This window comes from Leishmania donovani, chromosome 30, assembly GCF_000227135.1.
Source record: "Leishmania donovani BPK282A1 complete genome, chromosome 30".
NCBI classification, from domain to species: Eukaryota; Euglenozoa; class Kinetoplastea; order Trypanosomatida; family Trypanosomatidae; genus Leishmania; species Leishmania donovani.
In genome coordinates, this window is record NC_018257.1 from 227908 (window position 1) to 249794 (window position 21887).

The following is a 21887-nucleotide window of genomic DNA, read 5'->3' on the forward strand; positions in this document are numbered from 1 at the left end:
AGCAGCAGAACTTATTTTCATGTCCGCAAACTGGGCTTGGCGGTGTGCTTCCCCCCCCCCTCCCGAGATCCGTTTAGCCCAGATACGCCAGCTCTTCTTCACTTGGCGCAAATGCTTGACCTGAAGCGAACACTTCGACCCCGCGGTTTCCCGCACTGCCACCCCAAACTTCTGCATCACTGAGGTTTCCGAATATCGCCTCGACCCTGCGCAGCACGCAAAATGTCAGCTGAGAAAGTGAGACACACGTCTTCCAGTTAGATGCTGTAGTCTATTACCGTTTATCCTGGTGGATATTTCCTACGGTAAACACTTTTTTTCACGACAAAACCCACATATAGGCCACATGGCCAGACCGTCAAAGGGCTAGCCCGCGCTTCAGAAATCGAACAGCCCACCTCCAAGAACCACGCCGAGACAGCGATAGGGTCATGCTTTGATGTGGCACTCAAAAGCATTCCCATCACTATACATGAAACCTGCCAGCCGCATTCGAGGCGCTCCTGCACACATAGAAAACTTTTTTCCTACACATCGAGAAAAAACCATTTTCCCATGGAGAGAACAAAGCCCACTGCAGAGAACCAGGGCGGCCCCGCGCGACCCGCAACGCCTTCGCCGTGCCTTTGTTCGCGCCGCCGCCGCCACCACAAACCAAATCACCGACCCATTTCTTTGAAGGCCGGCTGATCCAAGCCCCTTTTTGTTCTTTCTTGAATTACTAGGACTTGTTAGCGACCAAACCAAACACAGCTGGCACTTGCAAACACCTTTGCCTACCATAACAAAAAAAAAACAATGGATAAGGGAAACATGCTCACTTCCTAAAGAAAACTCCCATTTGCTACGCACCCTAAACGGGAATTTTTAGCAGAAGATGGGGAAGAGAATGGAAGGAAGCGCAACTCTTTTCCAAGGAGCCTGCGCGCTAACGGTGCTCACCGGGGGCTCCTTTTAAACCGGGCGCCACAACCGAAAAAGGGGGTGCAAATAAAATGAAAAAAGTTTCAGCGAAGCAAATATAAAAGCCTAGAGGCACAATAGTAAAAACCCCCATGTTAAGCAGCAAGGCGCCAAACAAAACAGCGCCCCCGCCACCACCGCCACCGCGCTGGGCATCCCGAACGGCCCTTTCTTTATCATTTTACGCCGGCCCAATGTTGGCGCCGGCTCTTACCACGGAAACCCAAAGACGGTCGGGGTGCCAAGGCGACAGCTGTGCTCAAAATGTTTTCATAAATTTCCTTGCGAGCGCTGCGTTTACAGCCCCTCTGTCGAAAAATGTCACGTAAAACACCATAAAGAAAAGAATTTGCCCCCGCTCGCTAGTGCGAATGGGCCGGGAAAAACCGCCCCCGCCAAAACCCGGCCAAGGCGTATTTCTTTAATTCCAAAACCTCTTTTGGTCATTTTTTTTTCCGCGCAGCGATTATATCCCCACATTTCGAACCTCAATTATTTCCACCCACTAACTTTTCGAACCGGAAAAAATGCGCATCCATCGAAACAATCCTCGATGATACAAAAAGCACACAAAAACAGCAGAAGAGAAGTCCTGGAAGAACCGGCCGCTTTTTTGAGATCAGAAAAATTCTTTGCTACCGCCCCTCTGGAAAAACTGTGGCCAAAATTTTTTTTTGTAAGGAAGCCATCCCCCGGCACTTTTACCGCACCCAGAAGCCGCCACACACAAAATGCGAATAATACCAACAAAATCATTTCTTTAGTTGCAACTGATAACACGACAAAACTAAATACCAAACATGAAAAAAAAAGTGACCTGGCTAGTTTTCTTCCTTTTCCGTCATATTTTTCCTTGTTTTTCGACCTCCCGGTAACAAACTTCTTCGACACTCCCAAAGCACACGTCTTTTGCTCACGAACAATGGCGGCTCTTTCTTTTCGTTCTCCAGCATACAAAAGCTCCAACGCAAATGTATCGCAGACAAAAAACGCAGGAAAGCCGAAGCGGCATTTTTCCACCGAAGAAAAGGGCCAGATCGCTGGGGAATGGGCGCCGAAGCGGCTAGCTGCAGCAGAGCCGATGCCGCCCATGCGATCAAAAAGCCAAAAAATCATTAAAAACAGTTTTTTCTTTTTTTTTTGCGCTGCTTTTCATAAGAGCCAAGGGGAATGCGGATTTTTTTGTGGGGGTCGCCGGCAAATGCCGGGGTGTGTGGGGCTACGTCGGGCGGGTTTCGGTTGGGGGTTTGGGAAAGGGCTGGCCCCCGCGAACTGAACCCGCGCGCTTCGCGAGCGTCCTTTTGGCGCCGACTGGCGTCACGTAAACGAGGCCTGTTGGGGCCCCTTTTCTAAAAGACATTGATGGCGCTTGCGTTATGGAAGGGCCGCGCTGGAAAAAGACCCGCGTGATTTCTTATGGCGGGTTGTGGTGAAGGGTGAAGGTTATTCGCCGAAGGCTCGGGGGGTTTGAAATTCGCCGTTAATCTGGCTTTTTTGCTGACGCTTAACAGTTTTTGTGTTTACGCAAAAACACTTTTTCTTTTTTTCTTTTTCGGTAAAGTACCGCAACGTGTCGCTAAAACTAGTGTGCGGCTCTTCCCGGGTGTTTTTGGGTATTTTCGTCTATGAGTAGTAAGGCTTTCAACTCTGTTCGTTTAAAACGTCTTTTAAAAAATGGTGCGCGGTTGCTCTTTGCCGGTGCTTTTCTCTGCCGTTGCTGGCCTTTTTCTGTTTAAACCCAATGGCTAGAAAGGCCAATCATCCGGTTTCCCGCAGGTTCTTTTTTCGCCTTTCTGCACTTGCCGGTTTGCAAGGGCTTAAAGAGGAGGATATAAAGTTATTGGGGGGTTTTCTTTTTCGAAGAAGTTACGGTCCTGCGGTGTAATGGCGTACGCGACTTTGGCGTCTTTCAAAACGGCCTGAAACGCGAAGCAGTTTTGTGCGCGTACAAACGGCAAACCAAAATTTTACCTTTTGGAAGAGAGCGGTGCCGTTTTTTTAGAGATGCAGCTTCTTTTGAAGAAAATAATGTGGCTCGAGGAGCTTCCCCGGTGACTGTTTCTTTGAGCTTATTTTTCCGTAAAACTGAGGTAAATAACTAGGGTTTTTGTATGCAGATATTCTTTTGAGGATCAAAGTCCGTGTTTTCGTTCTGGTGGTTGGTCGTTTGGATGAGAGCGGGTGTTAAGCATAAGGAATTCTGCAAAATGGTAAAGATCGTCTGAAAATTGGTATGGTTGTTTGCGAAATCGCATTTCGCAGAAAGAGAATTTTTGTTTTCCTGAAAATAACGAAAAGCGGTCTTGGGTTTTGGGCGGCTGCTGGGGGGGGGGGGCTGACGAACTTCCAAGTCAAACACTTCAAGCTCACTGATGATGGTGCAAATAACACACTTTACATTTGTTTTTAAAGAGGATTTAGATTCTACTGGTGTTAGGTTATCGGGGCTAAATTTTTGACCGGGCCCAAAGGGAGCCCACATTTGGGTTTCAGGAGAAGGTTCTTGAAGGGTTGTGTCGCCTCGGAATTCGAGTGGGAGATACGAGGGCAGATTCACGCATCGTACATTTCAGAGGGCCTCACTGGAGGCCCAAGTGCTCCAATACGCGCTCTTACGGCTGTTTCAGGCCTGGCCGCCTAGTCGTATTTATCGGCTTTTTTTTTGCAACTCAGCATCGCGTCTTATTGTTTTGATTGGTGTGGACGGGGCTGCGTGGAGCACGGGGGGGTGAGGACCGGGTTTGAGAACAGGGGGCCGTTTTGAGGAGAGGGGAAAGGAGAACTTTTTTGTTGCAAAAATTTCTTGGATGTGTCTTTTTTTGATCTGGGTCGCGGGGCTGGTTGGCCAGGGGGGGGGCTTTGTGGGTTTGCGGCTTGGTGGAAAACACCCCTGTTTCACGGCGCTGTGTTGCAGGCTCTGCAAGTCGGCGTCAACGACTTCCTCGCTGTGACTGTGGGTTAGGGTTTTGCGTGCGCTGGGATGAAAGGGAAACGGTTTAGGTAGGGAGGGGGAGGTGCGTGAAGCGGCGCGGCAGGCTTCGGCGTCATCTTGGTGTTTTGGGCTATCGGCAAAGGGGCTGCCGGCATCATTTTTCGACAGGGCAAGCTTGTTGCAAGCTTTCCATTCACACTGAATTGTGATCCACAGAAGTTTCAGGTCCACCCTTACGTATGCGCATGAAGAGAAACCGCTTATCCATGGGTGATGGCCTCTTTCTATGCGAGCAAGCGACACCTACTTCACTCTCAGCGTCCCCATCTAATGTTTTTCTCTCGCACTCTCTTCATAATCCCCGCAGCTATCGCCAAAATCGCTGACAACATGCGGCGACTCATCACGTCGCCTTGCTTTCGACTTTTACGCCACGTCGTTGTAGGGCCATCTACTACGATACCAAGCGCACGCTCAACGCCTCGGTTTGGCAGGAGGCGTCAACGCCTTCAGAGAAACCCGTCTCCGCCGACTTTTGATGTGGCGAACGATGAGGATGCGAAGAGTATTTGTTTTGAACGCTATGGTTTTGTTCAAAAGCCGCTGTTCTTGAAAACTTGGCAAGAGTTTCTCCGTGAATTGCAGCGCGTGGAGCTCACATGGAGCTTGATGCCGAGCGCTGGAGGCATCCTTCAGCTAAAGATTCATGACCACCTTGAGCCCGGCGACGGGCTTCTCTGTGAACTGAAGGGCGCGGCGAATCGGTCGGCGCCACTGGCAGAGTTTTTCGAAGCTTGTGGCTCCGTGTCTCAGGGCACCATGTCGAAAGCCGAAGTAGAATTCTTCGATGGGGAGAGTTGCTCTGTATTGCTGATCGAGAGTAAAAAACGTCTAGGTGAGATTCCATTCAAAGATGACCCTCCTATTTTGCCTCTTTTGTGCCAGTTCAACTGCCGTGGAACTTCAGTGTCTCTCTCTGTACTGGACAAAAAAACACTCGTTCGAACACCCCTGTTCTCCGACATTTCCATTCAAACGCTGAACTACGCATTTATGACATCTCTACCATTGTTTTTGAAGCGGACAGACTTAGGCATCCGCAACGCTGATTTCGTGACTAAAGACCAGATGCGTCATTTTCGCTACGCGTGGTGCTTTCTTCGAAAAGAGTCGTGGATGACACCAGTGGAGATGGGGGAATTAGATGCACTACTCCCTCCCTAGTATTCACAAGTCTTTTTCCCCCACAAACAGTGCCACAGTGAGCAAAGCTCAAGCAAGGAAGCACAGAAAAGAAAAGGGAAAGCATCGATGTCCTTTAGCAATGGAAACGGCAGCCTTTTAGGTGGGGAGAATGATGTCGGCCTCGGCATATTATTCTTCGCGAATCATGTTCTGTTTTGGTCGGCGGAATGCTGAGACTCAAGGCGCAAAGAGGGCGCATAGGATGCGCCAGCAAAAGATTTCACGAAAGCCCCTTTTTTCTTGCACAACTCTTTCATCTTCCTGCTGTTCTCCTCGTTGCATAAAGCTGCTAGGAATATCCTATCACTCTTTGCACAGTTACGCACACACATACCCATAAAAACAATCATCTAAAATGAGAGCTCTGTCGCTGCGAACAGGACTTGTCGCTCGTGCTTCTGCGGTGGCGTACACTAGTCAGCGCTGGTGCTCTGCTGACGCCAAGTCTGAGAAACGTGCTGAGGAGGAGAAAGAAGCACCATCGACTGGCACCGAGGAGGTCGTGTCCGCTGCCGCTGTCAAGCAGCTGGAGAAAGAGCTTGATGCGTCCAAGGCCAAGATTGAGGAACTCAAGAAGGAGATCCTGTACCGCGCAGCGGATGCTGAAAACGCGCGCCGCATCGGCCGCGAGGACGTGGAGAAGGCAAAGCTTTACGGCATCAGCTCATTTGGCAAGGATATGCTGGAAGTTGCAGACACGCTTGAGAAGGGCGTCGAGGCGTTTTCTGCCTTTTCAGAGGCTGAGCTGAATGAAAACAAGATTCTGTGCTCCATTTTCACTGGCGTCAAGCTCTCGCACAAAGTTCTCCTCAAGAACCTCAGCAAACACGGCATTGAGAAGATGGGCGTCACGGTAGGTACAAAGTTCGACCCCAACCTGCATGATGCGCTTGTGAGCACTTCGGCCACTGAGACGGCTCCTGCCGACACAATCTCCAATGTTTTGAAGGATGGTTACACTCTCAAGAGCCGTGTTCTTCGTGCAGCTCAGGTCAGCGTTTCCCAACATCCGTAAAGTACAAAGCAGAGGTGAGCCGGCAACTTTTTTCGCCTGGATGGGTTGTTTTTCGTGCTGTTCAAAACGTCGTTTCTCCAGTGCCCAATGATGCTGCGCAGCGTTTCTTTCTAGCCGCTAAAGGTTCACATTGCGTTGCCGCCCCCCAAGTGAGAGGATCTTGGAGCAGAAAGTGTTTTATTTCTTAGGCCGATATATTATATTGGGGGCTAACGCTTTAATAAGCTGGAGAGAAACAGGACACGCACACGGCAGGCACTTTTTTTTTAAGTGCCGTGCGCTTCACATGTATTTGTGTGCTAGCGAGATGATGAGCGATTCTAAAAATAAAACAGAGGATTTGAAGTGAGTTGCTGCGACGAGCAATAGACTGCTCTTCCCATTCAGCTAGCAAGCATCGAGGATACGGCCCAGCCTACGCGGACCTAATGAACTTGTCGCTTTTCCTTTTGATCCTGATTTTCTTGCTAGTCACATATTTTATTAGTACTTTTGATCTTCTGCGGTGTATCTGAAGACCCGAAACGCGAGCCCGAGTAAGTGCGGAGGTAAAGGCGAACAAATGCAGTTTCGAAAACTGTACTTGAACGCATGTATTGAGTAGCAAAACAAGAAATGAGAAGCCGCGTCTTGGCTCGGTTTTTGTCTGTGTTTTCACTATGGCAGCGAGATTCGACCACAGGGTAAGGCTTCATGACATCCTGGTGCGGTACTCGCGTGGTTCTGTTTGCACTCTCACTTCCATTTCCCTTGTGTGTGGCTTCCTCTTTTTTTTTTTCGCTTCAGAAAAAACCCCTAAAGACCTGCACGAGAGAATGTACAGACGAGTCGGCGCAAACGTGGCGCCTCTCCTCTGCTCACATTGCGTAGCACAAAGGAAATGCTGTACAGAAGAAAACACCGCTGGCTTGTCTGTTGCGGAGCTCAAGGGCAAGTACGAAGTCTTGAGAGCAGAACTTTGCGACAGCAAAAGGCAGATTCAGAAACTTCGATCGGAGAACCTGTACGCTGCTGCTTCATGTGAAAACATTCGGAAGACTACGCAGGAGCAATCAAAGCAGGCGCATAATGACGCAGTCAGATCTTTTGCACGCGATATGCTGGATGTTTGCGATGCCCTGCAAGTGGTCACAAAAAAAGCAGTGAAGTACACGCAGAGAAATTCTTCCATACCTAAAAGCGAGGCTGCGGTCCTCGCTGGTGTGATGCTGACAGAGGAAGTTGCGCTGAAGGTTCTGAAGCGGTATGGAGTGACGCAAATGCACACCGAGGTCGGCGCCACCTTTGACGAGGAAAAGGAAGAGAAGCTCTTTACAGTTCCATCTACACCTTCTCTTAAAGAAGGCAGTGTTGCCGAGATTGTCAAAAACGGATACGACATGAACGGGTCAGTTTTGCGACGTGCTCAAGTTGGGCTGAGTGAGGACCCCTAAGGGTGCATTACGCGCGGCAGTGCAAGAGGACATCTTTTCCTTGCCTGATCCACTTTGCTACTGGGGCCCATATTACCATCACACTCCATTATCTAAAAAAGCCAAGAAAGCAATAACAACAACAAAAAACAGCGTTTACGCCGGCACTGACTTTTCTTTCTTACTTTTGCCTTCTGCAGTGCTTTGTGTCAGATGTTTGTTTTCGCTGCTGTTTGCTCGTGAAACACTCTCATCTCTCTCTCTCAACTTTCTCTTCAAAATACTGCGACTAAGCTGAAAGTTGCGACATACGACCTCCGTGAGGATGCTTCGCCGTTGTGCGTCTGCCGTCGCGCCAGCAGGGCACATTCCCTGCCCTGCCGCCGCGGTGTCTGGGGTGCAAAAGCGGTTTTTGAAAATTGCCAAGTCTACTTTCGGCTTCTACCTAGCTCGGAGGGGACAGCGTAAGTTTCCGTTCCACCGTAGGCCGCACATCAAGAACACTCAGGCAATGAACCTGAACGCTCCGTACTTTTGGAGTTATATGACAGCGAAGAGCCAGTCCTTTTTTCTTCCCGAGGAGAATTACATAACTGGCGATTGGACAGGAAAGTTCTTTGTCTCAAAGCGGCAGGTGTACACCCTTCAACATGCCACTAGCGGAGGAAAGGTTAGAGTCAAGTCGTTTCCATCCGTTTTCGAGCTGAACAGCCCTTCTCGATGGAATGTGGGCAAGGAAATGAACACGTTGACAAAGCCGCGCATGGACCTCATCGATGATCAGATGCTTACGAAGAAGCAGCGTTTGGATTACGTGAAAGCAGGTTTGCTGCCCAAATAAAGCGCCTTGAGCTCACAGCCGAAACACACACACAAAAATATCGAGGACAAGCTAGCCCTGTAGCGTTTTTGATTCTCATCGAATGGAGTACTAGGCTTCCGGGCTGTCAAATGAACTGAGAGCGACTATGACTTCTTGTAGCGCTCATACTCTTGAGTCAACGGCTTCTTAAGCGTCGTTGGTGGCGGACCGCTGTAGCAAAACATATGCCTCTCCCCCTTACTTCCTATAGTCTTTACTCTTTTTTTTTTTTCTAGTGCTCCAACGCCTAGCCCAGAAAATCCCGCTCGCCACAGAAATGCTCTTGCGGCGTGTGCTCAAGTGCAGCTCACAGGCTCGCTGGGTTCGGTGGGACGGCATAAAAGCTCCTTCAGTATTGAATCATGCTGCGGACCACAGTGATCTGCTAAATGCTGTCTTCGACGAGATCGAAAATTGCGACACATCCGTCCATGCAGAGAAGCGCGAGTCGCCAAAAATGGTTGAGTCCAGTGGCACGCCAACCAGCCCATCTAACACCGCCCCATCAGTTTCAGACACAAAAGTGCGGCTTGAAGAAGCAAAGCATAAACGGCTACGCCGTCAGCTGAGGGACGCCACTGAGGAGCTTGATGCTCTACTGAACGAAAGCAGCCGGACGACAGCCGCTGTCTCGAGCGCCAAGTATGTACCTGCGCGGGCGGCAAAGACGTTCTTGTCCTCGGCTGAATTGGTTCAGGAAAAGTCGCCTCAAGAATTTGTAGCGCTGGAAAACAGCAAAGCAGAGCTGGATCGCCTGCCGGTGCTGCGACACTCAGGATGCTCCGCAGTAGTGACGTTAGTGGGAGTTGTCACCGAGCCACCAACAAGCGTCAGCGTAGCGCTTCCTGGAGTGAGTGAGGCGACTAACTGTGTCGAGTTTGCTGTTCGGTACGATGTTCCGTTTTTCCAGATGCAAACATCCATGGGGATAGTGATTCGGACAGTTGGGGCATCACTGTCTGCGTTTGCGAAGGAGAGCGTTGACGTGGGGGATGTTGTTCATCTTTTAGGTCATTTGGTTCCACTGACAGAACCTAACGGCAAGGGCCACTTGTGCTGTGTTTACGTGCTTCCAGCTGGCGGCAACATGTCTGTCCTTTTGAAAGCCACGTCATAGTCAACATGTTGTGTTCACAGAAAAAAAAGAGGTGCCAGTGAGCAGTTAGCATGTCTATGCTTTTGATGTGTTCAATCGTCAGCATCCTCGCAACGCTGTTTCTCCTGCTCTGAATGCGCATTCTCCAACAAATGTTTTTCTTCAGTGGCGGTATGTCGGCTCGTAATGCGGGCAGGCTGGTGGGCCCATCCTATGGGTTCACTCGCCAGTTTCTTGAGGCTCTTCCACTCACTTTCTGCGCTTTCCAATATGGCTTTCGCTTTCTCGCTCTCTCGCGTCAGGCTCCTCTGGCGCTTTCGAGACATCCATCTTTCACTTTGACCGGTATCGTCACTCGTAACCAAGCACCATGAATGTTCTTGTCGTCGCGGCTGATCACTCCGAGGACATCGAGCTGATCAGTATTATTGACGTCCTCTCTCGCGCTGGCATCAAGGTCACACTCGCTTCTGTGATGGAGTCGAAGTCCATTACGCTGGCGCACGGAGTGAATGTGATGTGCGATGCTCTGATTGGAGAAGTCTCTGCAGTTGAATACGACGCAGTGCTCCTTCCCGGTGGCATGCCAGGAGCCGTCCATCTCGGCAACAACGAAGCGCTGAAGAAGATTCTGCAGAACGCGCGAGTGGGGAAAAAGCTGTACGGCGGAATCTGTGCTGCTCCCGCCGTCGCCCTTGCTCCTATGGGGCTGCTGGAGGGTGTGGACACCGTCACTTGCTACCCCGGCTTTGAGGATAAGCTGCCCTCTTCTGTTAAGTACTCCACGAACGCTGTTGTGAAGTCAGAGAACTGTCTCACCAGCCGCGGCCCCGGCACCGCCATCTACTTTGCGCTCGCCGTTGTTTCGATTCTCAAGTCACCTGATCTGGCTGAGAGGCTCGCCAAGGCCATGCTTGTGGATCACAGTAACGAGATGAACGACGTGCGCGCCATCAAGTAAACTTAGCAGTGGGGGAGGGGCCTCTAGGAGAATTTTTCTTTGAGGGCATCAACGACTATCGTCAGCGAAAAGACAAGGGCAAAATGCTCTCTTCCGATCTTTTCTTTCTTGCTTTATCCACTTCTTCTGTAGCTCCGTCCCTTTTCTCGGGCTCCAACTATTTAGGCTTGCGCGATTGTATTGGTCTCTGGTACACCTGTTTCAGATGTATATGCCCGTGACGATTTCAGGGTGTCGAGCGACAGCTCGCCGAAGCCTTTCGCCGCCTTCGTTGTAACGAACTCAAAACAAAAAGTAACTGACACAGCGATGAAACGCTAAGAGAAGCTCGAGGTGAACGTGCCTAACGGTGATTTTTACGTCAGTAGGAAATGCTCGTCCTTGTGTGCTATCGCTTCTGTACAGTGACTAATGGGATGCCGTGCTCCGACTCCACTCGCACCGTTTTGTCTTGCGGCCTCCCTTTGATGATTTATGCGTTTGTGAGCTTCCGATTGTCTTTCTTCGCTTCCTCACGCCACTTTCACACCACACAGCGAAGCTGGAAAGAAGCAAAAGAGAAAAGGAACCATCTTTCACCTCATTTACTCACTCTTGATATTACTAAACGGACTGAACACTTTGAAGTGCTCTTCTTTACACTTGTATTGGTTCCGTGCTCCGCCATTCCTGCGCTAGCGCTCGTCTTGTTGGTTCTCTTACAGCACCACGGCAAGGAGGGAGGCAAAGACGACTGGTGCGCGTGAAGGAAAGCAAACGCAAAGAAAAACATTGTTGGGTGCCCTACGAAGCCACATTCTCACGCCTCCGCTGAGCGGCATCACTTTGTCAGTCTGGAAACGTGATAAAAAGCGTCGACGATGATGGAGGACATTTTTGATCAAATGGTGTGTGGCTCTCCCATGCAGCAGCTTAATCTCAAAGGAGTCGACACACCAGAGTACACCATCATATGTGCACAGGCACCAGATGCGGCAAGGCGTGTGGCCATTCTGCAGAATCGTCTCCAAACATCCACGGAGAGTAGCGCTGCGCAGAACGTCACCCTGCTGCTGAGGACGTGTGTAAGCTCGCAGCTGTCGCCGGATGAGGTGGAGGAGATGGTGGAAAACGTGGTTAGAATCGCGCGGCAGCACGCCAATTGGCCCGATTTTTCTCGCTGGGTGTGCGCGCTCATTCATCACTACTGCACGGACGACTTTACGGTGTCTCTCTTCTCCGAGTTTGAGGTGCCGAAGGTCGCCGTGGATGCCCTGCGCAACAATCCCCACGATCGCAGGGGTGTTCTGGCTGCTGCTACTCTCTTATCCCACTTCAACCTGTACGATATCGGGGACGGTATCACGCAGCTCACCAACACGCTGCAGAACCACTGCAGTGATGCCACTATTGTCCGCATCGTGACTCGTACGCTGGCAGAGTTCACTTCTTACTACAAAGAGCTTCCTGACCGGTTCCCGCGTGTAAGTCAGGAGTTCGTCGACGCGAAAGGCATCACTGTGCTGGAGGGCGTGCTGCACGAGCACATCAACAACGAGGAAATCACCACGTACGTAGCACGCATCGCTGCAAACGTTACCAGCTCTGGGGCGGCCAACATGGTCGACGCCGACTCTCCCGTCATGATGTACTTGGCCGATACGCTGGCTCGGTATCAGCAGTCTGAAATGCTGTGCGGCCACGTGCTGCGCGTGTTCAGCAACCTTCCGCGATCTCGGTATATTGACTGGGATTGTGTGTCGTCTCTCTTTAACAACACCAAGTCGGAATTGGTTGTCTTTGAGTGCATCCACTTTTTGTGCAGTGTTGCCATCAACGTGAAGGAGATGAAGGCGAAGATTTACAACACCGGCTGCGTGCCGCGCGTGCTGGAGATGATGCGCGTGTACCAAGGCAACGCCGCCATTCAAGAGGAGGTGTGCAGTCTCCTCTCGTACCTCTCGTTTGACTCAGAAACGATCACGGCGAGCATCACGGAGTCAGGAGGCTTGCTGCTGGTACTGAATGCCATGCGAAAGTTCCCAGACAATGAGGACTTGCTCATGTCGGCATGCGCTGCACTGTCTGGGTTGACATTCAACAACCAGACTGGTCAGCAGGTCATTGTGGACAATGGCGGTGTCGCTCTGATTTTGGACTCCATGCGTCGCGGCAAAAAGGCGCGACTGCAAGAAAACGGATGCCTCGCTATCGGTACTATGTGCTGGAACAGTGATCTGAAGGCGGATGTGGTGCGGCTGGGAGGCGTACAGGTGATTATGAAGGCCCTAGAGGAGCACTACACAAGCTCTGGCCTAGTGAAGAACGCGTGTCGCGCTCTTGCGCAAGTCGCATTCAACAGCGAGCGCTACCGCGATGAGATGAGCGCCAAAGGGGTGATCCCCTTTATTATTCGCGGGATGGCACAGCACCCGAACTACGACCGCGCACAAATGCATGGGTGCGTGGCCCTGTCGTACCTTTCGTGGACGAACGAGGACAACGCTGCTCAGATCACGGCGAACCACGGCTACAAGGTGGTTGTAGATGCAATGCGTAACCACCCCAACAACCACGAGGTGCAGGAGCATGCGTGCCGTGCGCTGGCCAACATAAGCAATGTTTCCTTGACGGACTCCTTAGCAGCGTTGGAGCAAATTGTTGCCGCCATGCGTCGGCACGAGAACATCAGCGAGGTGCAGGAGGAGGCGTGCCGCGCAATTGTGACGCTGTCCCTAGTCTCGCCGTCAAACAAGGACCGGCTCTATCAGCTTTTCGGGGCGGATGCCGTGATTGCAGCGATGAAGCGCTTTCCGCAGATTCAACTGGTGCAGCAGGAGGCGTGCAACGCACTGGCTCACTTGGCGTACGAGCACACCGACCTCAACCGAGCTGTGACCCGTCTTGGCGGTGTCTCGCTGCTACTGGCGGCCATGCGCACCCACAAATCCAGTCCAAAGGTGCAACTCAACGCGTGTGGCGGCCTCAGCGCACTTGCGTTTGACAACACAGTCGCACAGCAGCAAATTTTCGAGCTGGGTGGCGTACAATGTGTGATCCACGCCATGGACAACTTTGAGCGACTTCGGATGTTGGAGCTTGGGTGCTCTGTGCTAGGGACGCTTGCGTGGAACACGGAAATCAAGGAGCGGGTCGCCGTTGACGCCATTCCAGAGATTCTGAAGGCGATGCGGGCACATAGCAACAACGCTCTTCTGCAGAAGTCTACCTGCCGTGCCATTTCTCAATTTGCCTTCAACTCAGAAAGCAATCGACAACTACTCGCCGACTCTGGGGCGATTCCGCTGATTGTGAACGCAATGCGGGCGCACTTGACAACGGAGAAGTTAATTGTGCATGCACTCAAAGCTCTCACCTATCTCTGTTGGGAGAACACACAGGTGGCCGAGACAATAATTAACGAACGTGTCGAGGAGGTTCTGCAGCGCATCATCGAGCACTACGAGCAGACGCACCGGGTTTACAACGAGGCTGTGCACCTTTCCAAGATTCTTTTTCGCAAGACGACTGGGAGCCCAAGCCCGAATTTGCGAATTGTGTCCCCTCCCATTGTGTCGCCAATGCCGATACAGCAAACGCCGTGGTTGCGATATGAGAATCCAGCGCCTCCCAGCCCGCCTCCTCAGGAGAATCCGGAAGACCATTTCTACTCAGCGCCGTTGGACAGGCCGCAGGAAAAACCATACCAAGACCACGCCCACCGTCGCGATGCTCCGGCAGACGACGACCGCGGGGGTCCGAGGAGCGGTAGGGGTGGTGGCCGTGGTCGCGGCGGCTCTCGTCGACGCGGTGGACCTCCAACCCGCGGTGGTGGTGGTGAGCGGGTCGGAGAGAGAGGGAGTGACAGAGGCGGTCGTCGCGGTGGCAGCGGAGGGGATGCTGTTGCCGGAGCTGGTGGCAACGAAGGCCGTGGACGCGGCTGCGGTGAACATCATGAGGACGCGATGGAAAAGATGCTGGACGCGCGGTTCGGACGTCGGCCAAACTACCGTGGGCGCGACGATGGGCGCAGTGCACCCAGGGATGCGACCGACTTATGGGATGACCCGGACCCGGACTCGTTTCACGGAAATCGCCACCTGGGGCAGATGAACTGGCAGCAGGCTGAGTTGACAGCATCTCTCAACGCCGACATAGGTATCTACGACACGCTGGAGCCAGCCAGACGAGGAGGCGCCATGGATCAAAACTTTCAGCGCGGCGGCAGAGGTGGGTTGAGGCGCTACGGCGGCTACCGCGGACGTGGTCGTGGCCGCGGTGCCCCGGCAAGTCAGTGAGATCTGCAACGACAAAATGAATTGCTCCAGTTGCGTGTTTGTTTCTTTGTTTTCACTTCCTCTCCGTTTTTTGGCGTCTCGGTCACCTCATTTTCCTCAAGCAACATGCGGTGCACATCAGGCTCCAAAGCAAACAAAACCCCCAAAACGAAAATGACGCTGCACCGCACGGCCAAAAAAAAATAGACACTACGGTACATTGCAGCAGCATAGCCGACAAGTGAACACACAGGCCTGCCGTTGCTTACTTTGACACTTCCGCAGCACCTTTCATCTGCACACCACATACGTATTCTTTTTCTTGCGTATATGCGTGTGCCTCCGCGTGGATGTGGCCCTCCTGTCCTTCGGAACAGGAAAAGCTGCCATCGAGTGATGTGGTGGTGAGAGTGGTCTAAGGTCAAGCTGGCAGACATCGAGGAGAAGCAGTCATGGTACTGGCATAATTTCCGTGTTTGTGTGACACTGGTCCTCGGAGCTGTGCGAGCTTGGTCGATGTGGACACAAAGCAGAGAGCACGAGAGTCTCTTATACGGCTATTCATGCGGCCAAAACCGAGGCATGGTGGGCGCTTGCTGCAGAAGGGCGGGGCCTCTGACGTCACCTTCCTTTTGATGCCCTTTGTATTCTCTTTGTTCTTTTTGCTCTTGTGTCACTGCCTCGAGCAAGCTGCTCGTTTCTCCCCTCAGATATCTTGCCGTGAAACAAACAAACATTCCTATCTCGCAGACAAGTGTGACAGCCCCTTGAAGGATCCTTGCGCATCATTGCTTTTATTGTGTGCCGTGCGTTTCCAGGATTTGGTTCTCAATACAATATCGTTCTTTGCATTGCGTCTTGTGCGTGCCACCACTGGTAGACACAACTGGCGAGTAGGAGTCCTATCGAACGTACGCACAAACTCACCTACCCACACACTCGCACACACAGAGGAACATCTCTCGAGGAGGGGCTCTGATTGCCTCTGCATCTCGGTGAACGGCCACCACAGTGACCGCATCGCGCAACAGTGAAGGGTTGAAGCTATAAAAGATGAATGTTCCCGAGTGGACGAAGGATGCGCAGTCTATCCAAGCGGCGAGAGATTATGTTCGCCAAAGCCGCGTTGTCGATTTCTATGAAATGATCTGTCGCAACATTCTTTTCCATCACCCTGCTGATCTCACGGAGTTCTGTCTCCGCATAGTGAAGGACATTATGAACGGGACGGAGATCACTTCAGCAGCTGATTTCCAACCAAAGAGAATCGACGATAATAAGTACATGCGTGATATGGCCGTTTGCAACTTCTTAGATGGGTGGATTCTGGAGCTGCTTCGGGAACGCCCCGGCTCCGACCTGGAGCGGATGGAGTTTCACAAGCGATACCTGGAGGGGCTTCAGAGTGAGCCGAACACAGGGAAATAGTCTACGAGTCGCATGGCTTCGGAATACACTCGTTACGATACTCTGAAACACAGCGCCTGAAAAAAAAACACACACGAGTAGCACGTGTGGTCTCCTGCGCCAGCGCTTCTCATCGATCACTGCTGCTTTTATCATTGCTTGTCTACTGTTTTGCGTTCTTGGGCCCTGCCCAAGTGTTCGTATGGGCGGTTTAAATTTTTTTTTCATGCTTCTTTTTTTATTCTATTTTCAAAGACGTGCATGCTAGCGGATTTACTGAGCACGCATATATTACATTTTCTCTATTTTGCCAAGAGTGCGTGGTTGGTAGCATCTTCTGCGAACTCGGAAACAGAAAGACTGACACAGGAGAACACGGCGGCCTTGCATCCCCCTCATCACCTGCGCTGCCAGTCATCCCTGAGTGGTCTGCTCTTGGGACCCTTCTCCTTCAAATGGGGACCGCGCCGATACTCCTTCCTCGCCACTTTCTCTCGCATGAGCCTGTCGTCACGACGTTTCCTGCAGAGTGGCGTGCACGGCATTTGGAGGCCAATCACGTAATATGGTGTGCATGCACATCTGCAATGTGCGTTGACAAACACCCACATGCACACAGCAATGTATGTAGCTCTTTCCACCCTTCTTGCGTACACGACTCAAGCATGCGGATGCTTCTCTTTTCTTTTCTTTGACCTTCTCAACATCTTCACAAGGGTATTGGCACCTTAGGTCACATATCAAAAGCCTAGAAAAGGAACGAGCTGCGAAGGATCAGATGCTGCAGCGGTGCGCGACACTGACCGGCGCGCCACTCCGGGCTCGGGCGTACAGCACGGTGCTAGGCGCTTGTGCTGTGCTCCATCAGCGTGGGGGCTACCAAGGCCGCGGTGGTGGCCCTCGGCTCGGCTACGGTGGCGGCGGTCCCCCTCCTCGCCAGCAGCATTATCAGCAGCAAGGAGGCGGGTACGGAAACCGCGACGATTTTTCGCGCCACCGCGGCGGCAGCGACCGTGGATACGAGAACCGCAACCAGGGCTATGAAAATCACCAGCAGCGCTACATCGATCGCCCGCAAAGACGTGACAATGATCAGCAAGGCTACGGCAATAGTCGAGAGAACTACGATGATCGTAGCCAGGGCTACGACGATCGCCGGAAAGGGTTTAACAATCGTCAACAGAGTTTTGGAAACCGCCAGCACGACGGTGACGATCGCCAATCGGCACCGCGGCGTGGCAAAGAGCAGTACCTCACGCAGGATGCAGACAGGCTACTGAGAATGAAACATGATTACAAGAAAGCAAAAGACACAAAGGAGCGCTTTGGGATTGTAAAAGAGGCTCGGCGGCTTCTGCGTCGCACTCGCATCGACCCCTCCACCCAAGACGAACGGTCTGTTGCCATTGTGATCAACTGCGCCGCCACCTTCTCTGTTCCAGCAAAGATAGAGGCGGTGGAGCAGGCGTTTCAATGGATGCGGAGGAACATCGGTGGCATCTCACCTCAGAATGTAGCCCTTTTCGCGAACGCGTTGGGTCTCATCTCCCCGCCCGAGGCGAAGCAAGTGATGGTCAGTGAGGTCATGCCGGCTGTGCAGTCTGTGATGCGCGAAATGGCACCCGTGGAAGTAGTGATGGTGCTGCAGGCACTTCAGCGCTTGGGAGTCGAGGAGAATGAAAAACTGCAGGACGATCTCCTCTCCCATCTCGAGCCGTGTGTCTCCTCGATGCCAGTTCAGCAGTTGTCCACACTGGCGTCTGTCCTCCATCATCACTCAATGCAAACGCGAGACAATGCGAAGTGGAAGCAGATTGCACACGAGACGTTGGCACGCGCTCTTGCAGGGGTGGACGGGATACACTCACGGGAGGCCATCGTTCTTCTTTGCGCCGCACCGTTTTTGGACGCCTCCCAGAAGCAGATTGGCCAACTTCTCGCTCGCGTGACAGAAACTGTACAGTTCCACACGGATGATCAGGTCGGAGAACTGATGAGCGCAATCCTCCACATTAGACAACAGGTCAGTGAGCCGAGTGTCGAGTTGACAGCGGCCGTCGAGGAGCTTCACACGGCACTGATGACACGTTTGGAGAAGGTGAGCGCTTTTGTGGGGCCTAAAAGTGCGACTCGCATCTGGAACTACGCACACGCTTCCAACGTCGAGCTCCCCTCCGCGATTCAAGAGACCATGTGCGCTTCACTCATACAGCTCATGACATTCCGCACCATTCGATTCCGAGCATTGGCACGGCTGATGGCATCGCTATCGACACAGAAGCTGCCCTCCGCTGAAATTCTCACTGTCGTTGCAAACTGCAGTGTTGGAGTGCGGCCGCCTCGGTCTGCAAAGGCGATTCTTCCTCAAGAGAGTGATATGCCGGGGGATGGAGAGGATCACGAGAGCATTCGTGCCGCGGCGTTCGAGGCGCTGTACAGTCGTCACTTTGGTACTCTCACTGAGCTGCGTATCAGCCTTGAAAACGCTTTTGCCAAGAATGATGTCCCTCCCAACGACGCTCTCGCCAAGACGCTGCCAGAGCATCTTCTCAAACACGCTGCAGAAGCTTCGCCGCGACAAATGCTGACGGCCGTTGTGGCCATTGCGCTAGCGCCGGCCGATTGCCCGTGTCGAAACAAGACTCACGATGCGGCAGTGCGTGCCGCAGTACTCAAAGCGCTCGAAGACAACCCTGACAAGTTCAAGTCCGACTTGAGCCCTGAGCTCGTGGACTGGTTCGTGAGCAGTATCCCCGCCGATTCCGAGTCAGCAGAGATAGTGGCGGCAGTGCAAAAGGCCGCTGCGCCGTGATGTGCTCCCTTTACCCTTCTCTGCTCTCCAGGATTATAAAGGGAAAACGAAGGCTAGCAGGGCTTCTTTTTTTTCTGCCTTTTCCGTCTTCCTGGTGCTGATCTACAGAGATTGTGATGCGACAGTGCCGTGTGACCTGTGCCCAGCCACAGATGAAAACACCGATCGCGCCGCACAAGTTTGCACCAGGAGAAGTTATGACGGCACCGTCCAAGTGAACGGCTCAGACTCAGAAGAGGGCCGGCGGATATCTGCTCCAGAGCTGCAGTGGGGAGCGGAGAGGAGGTACAGAGTTCAGCAAGCCCTCGGCTGCTGCGGGGCTGGGCTTTGTCGACCTTTTTTTTTTGAAATCTTCTTCACAATCAACATTCTTGCTCACCTTCTCTTGAAACATTTCCCTATCTTCATACGCCTTGCTTGGGGAGAGCAGAGACCCGGCTTGCAGAACTGGCGATTCTTTTTTTCTTATCCTCGGCGGCGACACTGGGGAGTAGGCAAAAAAGGGGCGGTGAGCAAGCACACACAGGACTGAGCTCTGATGAGTCTGGGGTGCATGGTGTGTAGGGCGCCGGCTAAGAGGGAAGTGGAGCAACTGGGATATGGTGGCCCTGGACTTGCATTTTTTTCTTTTTTCTTGGTTGCACTCAAGCGCTTTATCGAGAATCACTGCCGCAGCAGAGCTTCGGGTATTCCAGTACGATAAGCTGCACCATCTCTCTCTTCGTTTGTGCTCCTTGCCGCATCTTTTGGTGCGCGTGTATTGTGTTTGTCGGTGACGGTCCGATTAGTCGAGGTTTGTGGGGCTCGAGCGGCTGCGTCTTTGGAGTAGACTCGTCCGCGCCATCGTATCTTCTTCCTGTAATGCTCAAACGGGAACTTAGCGAAAAGAACAATAAACTAAGAGCTCTCCGGGTTCATTGTTGCCAACATGGCATCTCCTCATCTTTGTCGCCAACATCAACCTTCCAACAAGTCCGTGTGTCTCGATGCATGGCATGCATGCGACGAACTTCTCGCGCGCTTAGCGTGGCCCAGAATAGTCGTCAACTGATGCCCTCTGCTCGCTGGACGGGTTGATGCGGAGGATGCCGTAATCAGCAATTTTTCTACTCCTTGGTATCTCTTCCTTCTGCTTTCATGGTATTCAGCATGGGCCCGCTTCCTTCGAAAGTACATCGCTGACTTTTTCTTCCATGTCCGGATTCTGGAGCTTTCGGGAATGCGACTCCGGCTCTGCAGCCGCAGCGAATTCGGCGAGTGGACTACAGCAGCTTGATCTCGCTGTTACCCAGGTACTTCCTGTCGGCGTGGAGTTCAAAAGGGCGACGCTATCAACTGCACAGGAGGGCTCACACACACGTTTTGGAAGGAAAGTGGCCCCGCATGTCGAAGCAGTTGAGTGGACTGGAGGGACGGATTGCGGTCCCGCGAAAAAGCTGGCCCGGCAAGCTGATCTTTCCTCAAGTCAGAGTATTTCAGTAGAGGCTTACGATGTCGCTGTAGACGAAGGTGGGATCAATGCGTACCTGCTGGACCGTGAAGAGGTCGTGGACGCTGTCCAACGCAGTTGGTGGGAGGCTCTAGATGCAGACGTACGACCGGGTTTATCGCTTCCCTCTGCATCCATAGCTCCTGCCAAGGTTGACACGCCAGACGCGGAAACGCTGGAACTCGTGCGGGAGTTTCTCTATCATGCCTCCGACAATGTCCCCGAAAGAGAAACTGCCCGATCGCGCGACAACGCCTTCCTGAGCTATGAAGTGCGCCTGAGTGAAAGGAAGGAGCAGCGGACCTACCTTGACCGCTCACCAGCGTCAGAGGTGCAGATGAAATCACGTAAAAACGCCAAGCACGCCGACTCACGCAGCTTCCGCTCAACGGTGCCGCGCGGACCCTCACTCCATACTGAGCGACTTGCGCGTCTTCGTGGGCGAAGGGCCTCTACCGCAGCGTTGCAACTTTCGGAGGGAGAAATGAGCAAGAGTAAGGCCGGCAGCTGCTATAACCAAGATCACGGCGGAATCGCAAAGGACACCACCGTGGTATCTCACGTGTCTTCGAGGCCCGAGGGCCAGTGCAGCTGTGAACTCGAAACGAACTCCGGCGCATGTACGGTTGCTCCTCTTGAGACGCAGAGTGAGGTGTTCTCACCGTCTGCGGCCCTACAGGATGTCTTGCGCACGCATACGAGGAGAGTTAACCTTTCCTCGACCGCAGCTACGCGTATGGAGGTCATTCGACGTAGAGAGGAGCTTCTGCTCCTTCGACGCTACTTTGCATTGTGGTTGGCTGCCGCGGAGCAGAGACACATTAAGCAATGCGCCGCTTCGTACCACTGCTTCCTGATGTGGTGCATCAACGACACCATAGAACACACGACATCGCAGGTAAAGGAGGAGGAGAGCATATGTGCATATAGACACTGCGCCTCTGACTTTAGATTGACCAAGAGGCAGGGGAAACGTGCGTGACAGGGCTTCCGTATAGATTCACATAACCTTACATGGACCGCCAAACAAGCAACTACTGGTGCGATTTTTCTTTTGGCGCCAGCGCTTCATGGGCGTAGAACATGGAGGCGCACGGCCCTAATCCACACGGGAAAGGAAAACAACGGAATAAAGAGCAGCGGCTGCATAGAGATAGGAAGAGGAAGCAGACACCCACACAAGCAGCGAAACACTCTTCTTCGGCTTGATCACGCGGATAAGTGGGGCATGTTTGAGACCTGAAACTCATGCCGTACAAGCGAGGGCCTAGCGGTGCTATCTGTACAGTCAGAGCAGCCGTCTTTCCAAGGAGTCGCGGGACGGTGGTGTCTCAGCCTCTTTTCCCCACCTGTTCACCGTGCCATCAAGCAAGGACAGCTGGAAACTCACTCACACTTGTTCTATGTCACCCTTCAAACTCTTTTGTGCGTCCTTAC

At 52.5% G+C, this 21887-nt stretch overlaps 10 protein-coding genes across 10 annotated transcripts; all 10 read left to right on the forward strand.

Annotated features, from left to right (window-relative positions):
* Window positions 1-4285: 4285 nt before the first annotated feature.
* On the forward strand, window positions 4286-5119 carry LDBPK_300750 (hypothetical protein, conserved; the record flags this gene model as incomplete). Its single annotated transcript, XM_003862740.1, has 1 exon — window positions 4286-5119. The coding sequence occupies one exon, from the start codon at window positions 4286-4288 to the stop codon at window positions 5117-5119; it is 834 nt and encodes a 277-aa protein (XP_003862788.1).
* Window positions 5120-5495: 376 nt separating this feature from the next.
* LDBPK_300760 (co-chaperone GrpE, putative) lies at window positions 5496-6155 on the forward strand (the record flags this gene model as incomplete). Its single annotated transcript, XM_003862741.1, has 1 exon — window positions 5496-6155. One exon carries the CDS (start codon window positions 5496-5498, stop codon window positions 6153-6155), a length of 660 nt encoding a protein of 219 aa, XP_003862789.1.
* Window positions 6156-6970: 815 nt separating this feature from the next.
* LDBPK_300770 (co-chaperone, GrpE, putative) lies at window positions 6971-7588 on the forward strand (the record flags this gene model as incomplete). Its single annotated transcript, XM_003862742.1, has 1 exon — window positions 6971-7588. One exon carries the CDS (start codon window positions 6971-6973, stop codon window positions 7586-7588), a length of 618 nt encoding a protein of 205 aa, XP_003862790.1.
* A 304-nt stretch (window positions 7589-7892) lies between these two features.
* Window positions 7893-8408, forward strand: LDBPK_300780 (hypothetical protein, conserved; the record flags this gene model as incomplete). The annotated part of the gene is made up of 1 exon (XM_003862743.1): window positions 7893-8408. One exon carries the CDS (start codon window positions 7893-7895, stop codon window positions 8406-8408), a length of 516 nt encoding a protein of 171 aa, XP_003862791.1.
* Window positions 8409-8706: 298 nt separating this feature from the next.
* LDBPK_300790 (hypothetical protein, conserved) lies at window positions 8707-9546 on the forward strand (the record flags this gene model as incomplete). The annotated part of the gene is made up of 1 exon (XM_003862744.1): window positions 8707-9546. The coding sequence occupies one exon, from the start codon at window positions 8707-8709 to the stop codon at window positions 9544-9546; it is 840 nt and encodes a 279-aa protein (XP_003862792.1).
* A 349-nt stretch (window positions 9547-9895) lies between these two features.
* Window positions 9896-10486, forward strand: LDBPK_300800 (4-methyl-5(beta-hydroxyethyl)-thiazole monophosphate synthesis protein, putative; the record flags this gene model as incomplete). Its single annotated transcript, XM_003862745.1, has 1 exon — window positions 9896-10486. One exon carries the CDS (start codon window positions 9896-9898, stop codon window positions 10484-10486), a length of 591 nt encoding a protein of 196 aa, XP_003862793.1.
* Window positions 10487-11586: 1100 nt separating this feature from the next.
* On the forward strand, window positions 11587-14763 carry LDBPK_300810 (hypothetical protein, conserved; the record flags this gene model as incomplete). Its single annotated transcript, XM_003862746.1, has 1 exon — window positions 11587-14763. One exon carries the CDS (start codon window positions 11587-11589, stop codon window positions 14761-14763), a length of 3177 nt encoding a protein of 1058 aa, XP_003862794.1.
* Window positions 14764-15795: 1032 nt separating this feature from the next.
* On the forward strand, window positions 15796-16170 carry LDBPK_300820 (hypothetical protein, conserved; the record flags this gene model as incomplete). The annotated part of the gene is made up of 1 exon (XM_003862747.1): window positions 15796-16170. The coding sequence occupies one exon, from the start codon at window positions 15796-15798 to the stop codon at window positions 16168-16170; it is 375 nt and encodes a 124-aa protein (XP_003862795.1).
* A 757-nt stretch (window positions 16171-16927) lies between these two features.
* On the forward strand, window positions 16928-18961 carry LDBPK_300830 (mitochondrial oligo_U binding protein TBRGG1, putative; the record flags this gene model as incomplete). Its single annotated transcript, XM_003862748.1, has 1 exon — window positions 16928-18961. The coding sequence occupies one exon, from the start codon at window positions 16928-16930 to the stop codon at window positions 18959-18961; it is 2034 nt and encodes a 677-aa protein (XP_003862796.1).
* A 1193-nt stretch (window positions 18962-20154) lies between these two features.
* On the forward strand, window positions 20155-21432 carry LDBPK_300840 (hypothetical protein, conserved; the record flags this gene model as incomplete). Its single annotated transcript, XM_003862749.1, has 1 exon — window positions 20155-21432. The coding sequence occupies one exon, from the start codon at window positions 20155-20157 to the stop codon at window positions 21430-21432; it is 1278 nt and encodes a 425-aa protein (XP_003862797.1).
* Window positions 21433-21887: the final 455 nt, after the last annotated feature.